Source organism: Callospermophilus lateralis, chromosome 4, assembly GCF_048772815.1.
Source record: "Callospermophilus lateralis isolate mCalLat2 chromosome 4, mCalLat2.hap1, whole genome shotgun sequence".
NCBI classification, from domain to species: Eukaryota; Metazoa; Chordata; class Mammalia; order Rodentia; family Sciuridae; genus Callospermophilus; species Callospermophilus lateralis.
Window position 1 is genome coordinate 78,101,530 of NC_135308.1, and position 14,766 is coordinate 78,116,295.

At 35.6% G+C, this 14,766-nt stretch overlaps 1 protein-coding gene across 1 annotated transcript; it reads left to right on the top strand.

Moving 5' to 3' along the window:
- The first annotated feature begins 352 nt into the window (after window positions 1-352).
- On the top strand, window positions 353-14,511 carry LOC143397718 (C-type lectin domain family 2 member E-like). Its single transcript, XM_076854119.1, has 5 exons — window positions 353-689; window positions 7,413-7,538; window positions 12,041-12,219; window positions 12,782-12,888; window positions 14,364-14,511. The coding sequence occupies exons 1-5, from the start codon at window positions 611-613 to the stop codon at window positions 14,509-14,511; spliced, it is 639 nt and encodes a 212-aa protein (XP_076710234.1). The 5' UTR covers window positions 353-610.
- Window positions 14,512-14,766: the final 255 nt, after the last annotated feature.

Below are 14,766 nucleotides of genomic sequence, written 5' to 3' on the forward strand. Positions count from 1 at the left end.
TGCTGGTGAGACTGGCAGGCTCAGCCCAGAGGGCAGAGACCTGTAGCAGGAGTGTGGACCAAGAGAAAGGTCAGGATGAGTGACTTGGACACCTTAGGCTTACCTATTCCCCTGTGTCTGAAGACCACTTCCTTGATTGCATGATACCTGAGCTTGAAAGGATATTTAGATACATTTTATCCTTTCTCTAAAAGCTGATTTCAGAAGATTAAAACTGGCCCTTTTTATTTCATCTTGGAAGGAGAGAGGTTCTCTGAAGTTAAAATAAATAAATAAATAAAAATTAAAAAAAAAAAACATTTTAGAAAAGTTAAAAAAGCATTTTAAAATCTTAAAGCCTTCATCAGTTTAACTTATTTTGTTTGTGTTCCTCTTAATTTGGTTCCCTAGTTCCTCTCTTTTGAAATTTTCCTTCTCTCAGAGCCAGAAACTTGTCAGTTAGTAAATCATTCTGATAATTTGCTTGAATAACTGGTTTCAAAGTTCCTCCCAGGGCGGGCTTTAGGTTTCACAATGCTCTTCAGTTCCTGCTCTGAGCAGCTGTGCTCCACCAGCATACTGTCTTCACCAAGAGATCACTAGAGATCTCCTCCCCTGTCTGAGCACCAAGATGACAACTGCAGAGGCATCAGTGGAAATGTTAAAGACAGACCTTAGATTCACGGATGGCCTGGAGAAAGCAGGACCTGGTAAAGTAATAGATGACATTTGAAAAATACTAAAGGGGATATTTTTACTCTCCAGCCTCCAAATCACAAAGGGAGCTGAACTTCAGGCATGTTAGTACTTTACAGACTCCATAGAAGGTGATAGGTTGCAGGGGGGACAGGGTGGGTGGGAGGATAGATATAGAATTGTTACATTAGTTAGTGTATTATGGTATATGTTACTTAAATATTTCTGAAGCAAGAAAAATGAAGAGTGAAGTTGATTACAAGAGGAGAGGAAACTGTTCCTTGTGTTCAGATCTCTAGTATTCACGTTTGCCTATGTCTCTGGCAATTTACACACTGTCAAGTCACACTGTGACTTTCAGTAATATGCTCTTTATATCCCAGGGTGATGGCAGACTCCAATGCCAATGACTGTAATACACTTACCAAGACAATTTACCCTGCGAAAGCTGGGACATTAAGTTTGCTGATCCTTTGTAATTAAAGAGAAATGTAGGGATTTCTGGGTGAGGGAGGGAATCTGAACTGTTTCACCAGCAAATCCTTTGTCATTTTCACTTTATGGTAAAATATATGAGATGTTATATGAGAAAGAAGAACAACATAATGGATACTTCTAATGCAGTCCAGAAAAAGGGAAGTGAACCTAGAAAAAAATGAAGTGAAATACTTGTTTTTCTAAAAGAAGAAAATGAACTAAACATATGTATTCCCTTCCCCCCATTAGTTTATTAGTTTATTTTCTTCTATTGTTTGAGTGCACAGGGTTTTGGATTTCCTGGAAAATGAGGTGGGTTCAAACTTAACAAAAAAGAAAATTCTTGAGGAATATTAATGTTTATCAGCTAAGCCCATAAGTGTTTCCATAAATAGAACTTAGTATTTCACCAACCATCAAATTGGTCAAATATTGGCCAGTATTAACTATTTCAAATGTGAAACTTATGTTTCTAAATACAAATGTTACAAAATTGCTACTAATTTGTAATTTCCCCATTACTAAAACTTAACTGCTTTTATAAGCTAAGTAAGTTGTTTGGATCATAAAACTATAAAGTTAAAATTAAACCAGTAATATGGTTCATTTTTTTTCCTCTGAGAGATAAATTCTATTTTGTTTTCTAGCTAAGAATTTGAAGATTATCAGGTACAAAGTATCTCTTGGAAAGAGATAAGAAAAGTACACAGTATAAGGAAGGTAAAAGAAAAATAAATATGTACAATTACTATGCATTAATTAAAAGTAAAAATTCAATGTCAAATATGAACATCAAATGGAATAAATGCCAAGTATTATAAATACTTATAAATAAGTATCTTTCTAGCTGTTAGTAATATGTAAGAAAGTTCTAGTGTTGAGTCCTATTGGATATTTGAAATATCTGGTAGAAAACATTTTAGGTGCCTGTTTTTTAGCATTACCCTCAAAGTCTCCAGATTTTTGACTTTTAGCTTTTTGATTGATCCATAATAATTATATGCACTTATAAGATACACTGTGTTGTTTGATTCTTGTATACATTGGTAATAATAAAGTCAGCACAATTAGCATACCCATCATTTTAAACTTTTGTGTTCTTTGTGATGAATATATTAAAAGTTCTCTCTTCTAGCTATTGAGCCATATACTGTGTTTCTGTTAACTCTATCCCCTCTGCTATGCCATTGAAAACCAGCAGTTCTTGCTCCTATCTGTAACACTGTACATTTTCCATCTTCTTCCCACCACTCTCCCCAGTCTCTGGTAAGAGACATGAGCATTTCAAAGTTATTGCAGCATTATTCACAATAACCCAGATATGGAATCAGCTTAAACATACATCAAGGGATGACCTGTTAAAGAAAATGTGACATATACACAATGGATTACTATACACCAACAAAAAGGATGAAATAATGTAATTGGTGACAACATAGAGGAACCTAGAAAACATTATTTTATGTGAAATGTCAGGCTCAGGAAGACAAATACTGCAAGACTTTGAACATATGTGTAATATCATGGAAGTTTTGTATTTTAAAATAATAGACTTTAAACTCTTTAGATTACAACCAAAGAAAAAGGATCATACAGGGACCAGCTAGAAAAAAAAATTAAGAGCCAGTATTACTTTCTTGGAGTTGGAGAGAATATTTAAACACAATGCAAAACCCAGCAGTCATAATCAACTCCATTCCTTTCAAATTTGAATGAGTTGCTTTAAATTAATTCAAGGACTATGTGTGTGTGGGGATGATGGGGTGAATAAGAAATGCATATGAAACAAGATTGCTTACATGTTGATAATTTTGAAGATTGTTGAAAAGGTAATAGATACTTAGGCACTTATTTTTTTTTCTTTTTGTATATGCTTGAGGTTTTTTTTAATGTCAAAAAAGTAAGTAAAAAAAGGAAGAAGAGATACATTATAAGGAAAAGGAGAATAGAAAGGAGGAACTTTTAGAAGACTAGTCAGAGGGGCAAGTTGGAGCTTTACGGAAATTCAAGGGATTTTTATACTATCTTAATGACAATGAAAAATATACGAAAATTAGGATGCACTGAGTTGTTAAGATACTTTTACTATAGAACTAAAAATAATGGATGTTGAGATTTTTATGTCAACCTAAAATCCAAATGACATAACACTGTGCTTAAAATCAGATATCCTACATATCTTTGTCCTTGTGTATGGTTTAAACTGAGGCTCCCTGGTTTCTTTGGAGATGTTTGCAGAATGAGTATAATGTAATAGAGAAATGGAACTCATTAGGAACTTTTTTAAAAGCATAACTTTTATTCAGTAAAACTAACTTTTTTGGTGTATGGATTTTGAGTTTTGACAAACACATATAATCATGAAGTCACTGTCACAATCAAGGTAAAGATCCATAACCCACTCCCAATCCCCTCAGGCCCCTTTAGAGACATTCCCCTCCTCTGCTCCCAGCCCTTGCCAACTGCTTGTCTGTTTTCTGTTTGCTTTTTCAGAATGTTACATAAGTAGAATCCTGCAGTAGAGTCTGTAGTAATGCATTGAGATTGATCCACACTGTGGTATGGATGGATAGTTTGTCATCTACAAACAAATTTGGATTTAGAAAAGGAGGGACTTTATTCAAAAGGACCAATGATACAGGAATAATACTTTTATTTCCAAACATGCAGTATCTCAAAAATCATACAGGAAGAGGCCTTGGTTTTATAAAAGAGGTTAAAAAGTGTTAGCAAAAAATATGTGTGTGAGAGAGTGTGAGATGAAATAGAGCATGTGGTTAAGATCATCCAAGTGAGCTGTAAAGGACCTTTTGCACCCTGGGGCTCTGGTGCTTGTTTAATCTCTGGAGCTTGAAAAACTTGAAACTTGACACAGATTTGGTCAAGTCTGTACAAGGTTGTAATAAAGTGTTTTTTTTTTTTTTTCTTTGCTTTGCTTTTTCTTACCGCGCCCCCCCCCTTTATTTTTAACTTTTCCTCATTTTTTTCCCACAAATCCTAGTGATTTTTTTTATCTCTCTGCAGCTGAAAAATATTTGAGTCATTGCAAATTTTTCAGTTTTTAATGATTATCAATAAAATAATAAAACTGCAAATAAATATTTATATATAGGTTTTTATGTAAAGTCAAGTTTTTTCCCCTTGTGTAGAATACCTAGGGGCAAGCTGCACAGGACAATAGCAAATGACTGTTTACCATTTTGCCTTTCTAAACACAATAGAAGGACATTTCATTTGCATCTGTTCTTCACCAACACTTGCTGTTGTGACTTTGTTTAGTTTTGTTTGCCACTCTGAGAATCATATGGTGATTCTCAAAAGTCTTTCATCAAGCATTTCTCAAAAGTCTTAACATCAAGCATATTTTATGTGTTTATTTACCACTATGATATTGTCTTTATTGTTGTTACTTTGTAAGTAATGAAATCTAGAACTCTGATTTCTGCAAATTTGATCTCTATTTTTTTTCAAAGTAATTTAGCTATTGGTTCTTTTACCTTTTCACATAATTAAAAAGTGACCTTCTTGATTTCTATGAAAAATAAAGTAAATCATGCTGAAGTGTTTACTGGAATTGCACTGGATTTATAAACCTGTTTGGAAATAGTTTGAATATTCCATCCATAGGTTGAATATTCCGATCTATGAACATCTTTTATTTCTTTATTGATTTAGATCTTCTTTGAGCTTTTTATTATTTTTGAATATAGTTTTTATTATACTGATTATGGACATATTTTGATAGGCTTACAATTAAGTATTTTATCTTAACTGGTGTCACTACAAATGGTACTGACTTTGTATTTTAATTTGCATTTGAAAATTGCTAGTATACAAAAATTGAAATGATTTTTAAAGATTAGCATTGTATCCTACAGTTTTGGATACAATGTAATAAATTTCATTTATTACATCTAATAGCATTTTGCTCGATTCCTTGATGTCATGGTCACAGACCAGGCTGAATGGGATACAGCTGCAGGGATAAAATGCTGCTCTTGCAGAGGGCCATGATGAGCACCATCAACCAGACACCCGTGGTGCTGCAGGTGCGGGGCCTGATGAGCTCCCAGGTGCAGATGGGCGGCCACCTTACTGAGGTCCTGTGCCTCCTGAACTTGGTGCTGCCAGAGGCGGCCTGGCCAACCAGGAGTACAGGAGGTCGCGGGGGACCTGCAGGATGAGTGCAGCAAGTACAGCTCCTCAAGTCCATCGAGGTCCCCTGCCCACAGATGGTATCCAGGTGCCTGACTGCATCAAGATCATGGTGGAGTTGACTTCTGTGTGACTGCCAGAAATCCATGCAGGACCTTCTTAAATTCACCAATAGCGACGTTGTCACAAAATACTGCGACCACAACTCTCACCACCAGCTAGACTTATGGTAGAGGTGGCCTGGGGAGGGTGGAGGCAGGGCTGGATGGAGGCTTCTCTCTCCACCTATCCCCCTCTTCCCCCACACTTCCCCCACTCTGAAGATGATGGGAAGAGGAGTGACAGCGAAATGACAGCCTGACAGCCAGCAGCAACTGGAATGGCAGCAATTAAGTGTGGGGGGTGGAGGGTGAGAGGTTAGGGAAGGGAAGGGACTGAAGTGCACACAGGCCCACACAGACAAGCACCCATACAGACACAGAGGGAGGGGGTTGGGATGGAGAGGGGCACACAGCAGGGCAGGTAGGACCCCCAGGGCCTCTCCCAAAATAGCCTCCCCCACCTTAGACCCCTTTCTCCTCCCCATGGTAGGATCACACTGTGTTTATATTTCATGGCCAAATTACTTTGGATTTTGTTGACTGGCCCTTAGTGCCCTGCCCTCTCCCCTTTGCAGGACCACAGCCCCCTCCTTCTGTTCCTCCCTGGGCCCAGCTCTCGTTTTCCTTGTTTCTTAGTTGGTTCTCTTTGGCCTTCCCCAACAGGCTCCCACCCCCACAATCCCCAGGCCCCTGTCCCTCTCTTCCTCTCTGGGGCAGTTTCATATTTGCTAAGACAAATTTGCTCATTAAATATTTTGTTGTATTTTTTTAAAAAATTTTAAAAAGTAAAAATTTTCTCATGTTTTTGCTGCATTTCTTGGGATGCTCCTATGTCTTTTCTTATTCTGTTAAAATGCTACATTACATCCAGTCAAAATGGCAATTATCCAGAATACGAGTAACAATAAAAGTTGGCAAGGATGTGGGGAAAAGAGACAGTCCTGGTTGAACTGCAAACTGGTGCAACCACTCTGGAAAGTAGTATGGAGATTCCTCAGAAAACTTGGAATGGAACCACTACTCTTTAGAATATATCCAAAGGACTTAAAATCATCATACTATAGTGATGAGGACACATCAATATTCAGAGCAGCTCAATTCACAATAGCTAAAGTATGAAACCAACCTAGGTGCCCTTCAACAGATGGATGGATAAAGAAAATATGGTATATTTAATATGATGGAATATTACTCAGCCATAAAGAAGAATAAAAATATGGCATTTTATGGAAAATGGATTGAACTGAGAACTCTCGTGTTAATCCCCAAAAACCAAAGGCCAAATGTTCTTTCTAATATAGAGATAACTCACAATAGATGATGGTGGGGAGTGTGAATTCATCATATTGTACAGAGAGGAATGGTGGGAAGGAAGGAGAGATGGAAATGGGAAAGAGAGTAGAATGCATTTGCTATAGCTTTCCTATATTCATGATTGCTGTAACTCCACATCATGTACAACCACAACAATGGGAAGTTCTACTCCATGTATATAGGATATGTCAAAACACATTCCACTGTCATGTGTAACTAAAAAGAACAGATAAAAAATTTAAAAAGGAAGAAATTAGGCCATAAGTTGTTTTACTTAAAGGGCATGTGAAAAAAAAAAAGAAAAACACTTCTCTTTAAAAAAATAAATGTAGCCTTTTAAATAGAAAAAAAGATGAGTTACTTTTATTTATCTTGTAATGTATCCCTTAGTACTTCTAGCCAGGTTATTTATTATGGAGGCAAATCTGGATTGTTTATATGTCTCTTCTTCTTCCTGATTTGTCTTATACTTTCATTGTCTCTTATTCCAAAAATTGAAAAATCCTATAGAGAAAAAGTTCCATTTCCCTTGTCTTTAGCCCTCTGGATATTATTGATGGACAGGATCTTTTGTCGAAGAGACTTGCACTAGGAGAGTACAAACTAAACTTGGAGTTGATTCTGTGGCTAATCAATTTTTTTCCTCCCTAAGAATTTCATGAGATTGTATTTGGTATTTATGTTTTGCAGGTAAAAGTCTTCAAGGAAAACTTCTAGCAGTTATATATCCTGTAACTCCTATCAAAATTTATTTGTGCTTTTTCATTATCTCAGTCCTAATTGCAAGTGTCATTGCACTTTCCATTATTTTGTCAGGTAAGTTACTTTTCCTCCAAACTATGCAATATCTTATACACATTTATATTGCCAATAAATATTTATTTAATTTTGAGCTCTGTTATGTGTCAGGCACTGTATAAAGTACTTGAGGTATATCAGTAAATAAAACACACAAAAAACAATCCCTGCTGTCTTCAAAGTTAATTTCTAGCAGGTGGATATAGGTAAGAATAAGTCAGGGTAAGAGTGAAACAGGTTGTAATATTTGTAGGGTAGCAATGTGATCTTCTTTGGGAAGTTATTTAGCAACATTTTGAAGGGAATGGAAAAATCATGGTTTCCTGTGGAACTCTTCCAGACAGAAAAATGTAAAGCGAAGCCCTAAGACTTTGGGAGTGTGCTGTAGATAAAGCCGAATAAGAATGGAGAAGAGGAATATAATAGGGGAAGGTACAGCATCCCCCCATTACCTGTGGTTTCAGTTACACATGGTCAACTGTTTTCCAAAAATATTAAGTGGAAAATTATCAGATTGACTGTCATGGTATCTGTGTTCTACTAATCCTTATTTTACTTAATAATGCCCCAAAAGCACAAAAGTAGTAATATTGGCAATTTGAACATACCTAAGAGAAGCCATAAAGGCTGTATTTTAAGTAAAAATATCAAACTTTACCAGTGGTTGCATGTATGTATAGAAAAAACCTAGTATATATAGGGTTTAGTATTATCCATAGTTGCAGACATCCACTGGGGACTTGGAATATATCCTCCATGGATAGCAAGAGTCTTCCAAGCTATTTAAAAACTGGCTTTTATTCCAAATGCAACAGAAAGAGAGAAGTGGCAGCATTGAACTTTGATGTCTGAATAATTGACTTCCATACTGAGAAGACACTGTTAGGGGACCAGGATAAAAGCAGAAAGACTTGTCAGGAAAATCTTGTAGAAATCAACTTGAAAGAGGATGGCTTAGGCCTGATGATAACAGTGGAGGTGTGGGCAACATAGATATTTTAGAGATTGAACCAACAGTATTTCATATGAGATTGGATATAGAGTCTTGGGAAAAGAAAGGTCGACAATAATTTTAAGCATTTTCTTTTGAGCTGTGGAAAGAACATAATTGTAATTCACTGATATGAGCAAAGATATGGGTGTAGAAATTCCATTTATGTGACTAATTCCTGAAATTTCCCAATTAGACTTTTCATTCCTTTAAAGAAAAAAAGTGAGGTGTCTACTTGAAATATTCTCAAGTAGAGGCATATCCTTTGACCTTAAGTATTTATACCTTATACTTAAGCAGATTGAGAATGCTGGAAAGTGAGGGGAACTCCAAATGTATGAATATCATGTTGAGCAAAATAAGCCAATCCCAGAAAACCAAAGACTGAATGTTTTCTCTAATATGAGGATGCTGATTCACAATAAGGCAGGGAGCACTAGAGAAGAATAGAGTTACCTTAGATTAGGTAGAGGGAAGTGAAGAGAGGGGAAGGGAGGGAATGTGGGTATAGGAAAGATAGTAGAATGGACAGTCATTATTACTTTATGTATATATGTGACTGCATGACCAATGTGATTCTACAACATGTACACCCAGAAAAATGAGAAATTATATCCCATCTATATATGATATATCAAAGTGTATAAATGCCTTCAATTGTCATGTGTACCTAATTAAAACAAATAAAAAATTAATTTAAAAAATTCATCCTTTATACATACAGGCAATAGGTCACCAGCTTTGCTTAGGGCCTTGATAAGTTGCAAAGGCTGGCTTCAACTCACAGTCCTCCTGCCTCAGCCTCCCAAGCCATCCTACAACTTCTAAAACATGACCTAAAATAATTCGAAAAACTACATATTACCTGACATTTTTCATCAGATATTTAAATAGTTGTAAATGATGTAACTTCTAGCACATGGTAAATGTTGGCGTATTAAAATTCATCTTTATATTGTCCTTTTAAATATATCTGTTGGAATATAAATTTTGTCATGATTTGAAACACACCATTATCTATTTTTTTTTTTTTTTTTTTTTTGGTATAAAGATCAGCCATGGGTCTGGGAGTGTAACTCAGTAGTAGAGTGATTGTCTAGCTTACATGAAGACTTAGGATTGATTCCCCCACCATAAAATGAATGAATGAATGAGTGAATGAATGTATTAATGAATAATTAAAAATTGATAATAAAAAAATACATGAACCAAAACTTTCTTAATCTTAGAAAAGTCTAGTTGGTTTGTTTTTTTCAAAAGTATTTCTCTTCTAGAATTTTATCATAATGTGAGAATGTCTTTGTATTTTTAAAAGTTTATTTCTTCATGTTTAATATTTTTCATTCACTTAATATGTATATATACATTGAAATTTCATTTTTAAAAAAATCATATGATAAATTACTGGGTGAGGTGGCGCATGCCTGTAATCTCAGACGCTCAGGAGGCTGAGAACAGAATTGCAAGTTCAAAGCCAGCCTCAACAACAGCAAGGCACTAAGCAACTCTGTGAGACCCTGTCTCTAAATAAAATACAAAATAGGGTTGGGGATGAGGTTCAGTGGTCAAGTGCCCCTGAGTTCAATCCCCATTACCAAAAAAAAAAAAAAAAAAAAAAAAAATCATATGATAAGCCTTTCTTAAAATAAATTTTCCAGATTATTTAGAATTATAACTTTAATAACTATTTAATATAAATTTTGATAATTATCAAAAGAAAATGTAATTTATATATTAAAAAAATTGTGATTTAATTCATATTCTGCTCTCAATAATTTGCCATAATGTAATATTATGTATAGCTCAAAATATGAATATGTATTAGTTGGGGAATATGACAAAAAAAGTATACTAATTCTTCTCTAAATACCGGCACATAGTGTACTTAATTATGATATTTGCCCACCATATTAATTAAATTAAATGATGTATAAAACCTCAGAGACTTTTCCATTAAGAAAACTAATCCTCTGATGAAATTTTTTTTCTATGAACATGAGAGTTGTCTAATCTACTAGCCCCTCCCCCAAGATTTAATTGGAATAGCAGTTAGCATAAAATTTTAGTTTTTGTTAATAAAAACATATATTAAACATTTTATATGAAGAAATAAGAAGAGAATTGACTATCATTGGAGTAAAAATTTCATAAAACTATTTAATATGAAAAAACATATTATTCATTAAATTAGCCTTAAATAGCTCAATTAATAATGCACAAATCTAAAAATGTCAGATAAATGTTTTGCAAAAGTTTTATTTATTGTCACCTAAAATACTTAACAGTCTCTGAAAAATAATTGTTATATTAAAATATATCAGTGATACTGATCTTACAGCTATTTGCTTTTATCCTATTACCTAGTGACTCACTCTAGGGATAAGAATTAAGAATAATTGTAAAGAATTGCCTACTATTAAATCTAAGAGAAAATAAGTTTTGATATTTGATAGCTCTTACCTGATCTCTTTTTGTTTTGTTTTCACTAAACATTCCAAAAAACAATGCATAATTTTTAGACATTAAGGGAGGGAGAAGGTAGAGCTATGGAATGAAAGTATCTGTTCTTCCAATAAGATGTACCCTGAAATCTTGTTGGTTTCAAGACATCTAACAATGGCCAATGGCCAAAATATTTTTACCTGCACCAGCAGTGGAATTTGGGTTTCCTCCGCGTGGAGTGGGCTGGCTGGGGCATAAAGCTAAGAAAAGAAGGCGGTGGAAAAAACCACAATACACAGAAAGTAATTTTAGAAAGTGGGGGTGGGATGGCTTCTTGACATTAAGGGCAGAGTTTCCACACTGGGAAGAGACAGAGCAAGAGCTGAGAGCCCGAGTTTGGTTTATTTGTATGGGGTAAACATCAAAGGTTTTTTCCATAGAATGTTCCTCTGCCAAATAAGGTATGAAGTGGGCTGTCCAGCCCCAATGGGTTGTGCCTAATTCTGGAGCTACCAGAGTCAGTCCACTAGTAGAGAGAGGGCAGAGATCTCAAGTCTACACGTTAGAATGCAAGGATTATTCCCAAGGGCAGACCTAGGTCCCCCATGGCTTGGTACCAAGTAAAAGACCACTCAAGTAGCTTCATGGGTGGTGTACCACATTTACATACATTTAACAGAACACACACACACACACACACACACACACAAAATCAGAAAATTTTGGAAATCCTAGACTGTACTTTTGGTATTAAAAACAGTGTTTTGAACAGTGTCAAACTTTGTGTACTGGAAGCTTTGCATCCCTGAAGAAATGCATAATAGTAAAATCCAGGACAAGGAATGAATTTTCCTTTCTGTTGTAAAAAGCAGGAAGGATGACCCCAGAAATGGGAGCAGATTCCCAACTTGAAGGTCACTGGACAGATGATGATTACACTTGGGATAAGACTTGATGGTAAGTCAGGAAAGCAACAATCCATATGCATACTTCAAAATAGACCATGGGATTGTAAACAGAAAAAAAGTAAATAAAAGAGATGAAAAAGCTGACTTATTGTCATTCCTTTTGGTTGTCTCAATTTTAGCAAAAAAGACAGAGCCAATCGTAGAGAACCTTGTGTTTGCTACCTGCCCAAAAGATTGGATTGGATTTGGAAACAAGTGTTTTTATTTTTCTGAAGACATAGGGAATTGGACATTCAGCCAGACTTTTTGTGCTTCCTTAGCATCCAGTCTTGCTCAGTTTGAAAGCCAGGAGGAACTGGTAAGAAACGTTTTTGGATCACTTTTTTTCTTTAGAATTCTTTGTTCTCTGAGTGGTTCAGACTGCATAAAGTTAAAGCTGAAATATGAGAAAGGATCCCATCTCAGACAGAACTTGGGGCATGGGATACATATTAGTGTATGCCATTTCTTGAAGATATATTCTTGGCCTGGAACTCTGCAAGTCATTTCAGATACATTGATATACTAACCTGCAAGATTAGATATACTGTTCTTTTACTCAGAAGTATGCTAACCAGATAACTTGTCATCTTCATTGACACATTGTTGGATATTGAAGGTGGGCACTAAAAACATTGTGCTGGAATGACAGCCATAGGCTGTGACTTTCCCAAATTTGAATATATGGTCATTTATGAAGAAATATAGGTTCACAGATATTAGATGACTTAACTGAGAATTGAGGATTGGTCTAACTTTGAAGTCTATGTTTCTCAATTATATCAAGCTGCCACCTCTAAAATAGAAGTCTCTAGAGAAGATAAAATCAAGATCTTTCTGAAAAACAGAAACATGTTTTCACTTTCTGTGTTTTATAACAGAATTTTCTGAAAAGATATAAAGGGCTTTCTGATCATTGGATTGGCCTTAACAGAGAATCATCACATCACGTTTGGAGGTGGACAGACAACACTGAATATAAAGCTTTGTAAGTTTTCAGATTTCTTTTTCTTCCATTGAATTCATGTGTGGTTATGTGTGTAACTTGTGAATGGGATGAGAAAGGTATTCACAAGGAAAGTGAATTGCACTAACAGATAAGAAATTTGAATCCTGGACTCAGCAGTAGACAGTGTGCTGAGAATGCTCAAGGCCCTAGATTCAATCCCCATTAAATTCCTAAAAATGTTAATATTTTTATGCTCTTCCATTGAGTACCTGTTCTTTGGAAAGAACATCCCTAACTGTGATTTCACTTGACATCTTTAGCAGGATGACAGCATCCCACATAGTTCTTGCTTTCTTACGCACTGATTTAGAGCTTTGCTGATAAACAGAGAGGGCTGCAATATCCGAGGAAGCCAGTGTCGAAGGACTGATATCTGTAAGACTCTCAAGTCCACTCTTTCCACTGCTGCATCCATTCATAAGAGCAAAGTTTCCAGAGAAACATGGGGAATATCTTCTAATGTTTTACTATCAGAAGGAAATCAGTGCATAAATCCACTTGAAGGATTAATAATTTTAATGGATACTTGGTAACTGTAGGCAGGTGGGACATGGCTAGAGGAAGTAGATACATTGACATACTAACCTGAAACATTGGATACGCTGTTCTCCTTCTAATCAGAAATACAGTAATCAGATAATCTGTCATTCACAATGGCATGTGTTGTATATTAAAAGTGGGCATTAAAAGCACTGTGCTGGAATGACAGGCCTAGGCTGAGACTTTCCCAAAGTTGTATATATGGCACACACTTGGGGGTGTGCCCTTGGGGACTCTACCTAGTTCTTGGCCCCTTCCCCTATGCCTGCCTCTGCTCCCTGAGTGTCATGAGCTGAGCAATTTACCTCTGCCATGCCCTTCTACCATGATGCTCTTCCTCACATCAGGTCCAAAGCAACAGACCTAGCTGACCATGAACTGCAACCTCTGAAACAATAAGAAGTCCTACCTCCTTTAATTTGTTGTTTGAACTATGAACATTTCAATGGTGGTGTTTTGAAAGTAATCATTACATTGGAATGGGTCAAATATAGGGGCACAATCACTTTCATCAAAAAAATTAAATTCTCTTAGGAATTTAGTACTAAGTTATTTTTTAAAAATTTCATCCATTTATGAAACAATTGGAGAAAAGACCAAAAAAAAAAAAAAAAAAACTTCAGGGAAGTCCACCAGTGACAAAAGTTTGGAGACAGCGGCAAGCATCAGTTAAATACCTAATCAATAACATAAGTGGGTTTGATAATAGATAAATGATAAACTTGTGTTACTCAAGCAAATACCCTGAGAATGTAAAGGAAACTAAATGCAGAAATAATGTAAACTACCAATGACTGACACATTTCTCTTGTTCACATTCAAAAAATGGAGGGTTGATGCTTCTCTATTATAGTAGAGAAGCAAATGTGGATGTCCAACCTATGAATATTTAATATTTTTGTGTCTGGTTTTAGGTTTTCCATCAGAGGAGATGGCGAATGTGCCTACCTGAATGATAATGGAATCAACAGTGCCAGGCAGTACACAGATAGGAAATGGATTTGTAGCAAGCCAAACAGCTATTTCCACAAGTGCCAAATCATGTCAAGTTCTTTAAAATAAAGCAGGATGGAGGTATGTTTTGTAACTTGTTATATACAGTTGCTACTCTATTTTTGTTTTCACTTAGCACTAGGAACATGCATTCACAAATTTATTGACAACAACAAAGTGGCAAATTATACTTGCCCTGTCATAGTACAGGGATTTGGAAGGGTATGATTCTAAATTAGATAGGTGTTTTGGTATGAGTTCATAACTTATATTTTGAACCTGGAATATAATCAATATCAGTGAACTCTACTTCTATGAATTGAT

Coding starts and splice junctions, on each gene's coding strand:
- LOC143397718 (XM_076854119.1), top strand. CDS start 611: ATGACAACTGCAGAGGCATCAGTGGAAATGTTAAAGACAGACCTTAGA. Junction 12,220..12,781: donor TTGAAAGCCAGGAGGAACTG/GTAAGAAACGTT, acceptor GTTTTATAACAG/AATTTTCTGAAAAGATATAA. Junction 12,889..14,363: donor AACACTGAATATAAAGCTTT/GTAAGTTTTCAG, acceptor GTCTGGTTTTAG/GTTTTCCATCAGAGGAGATG.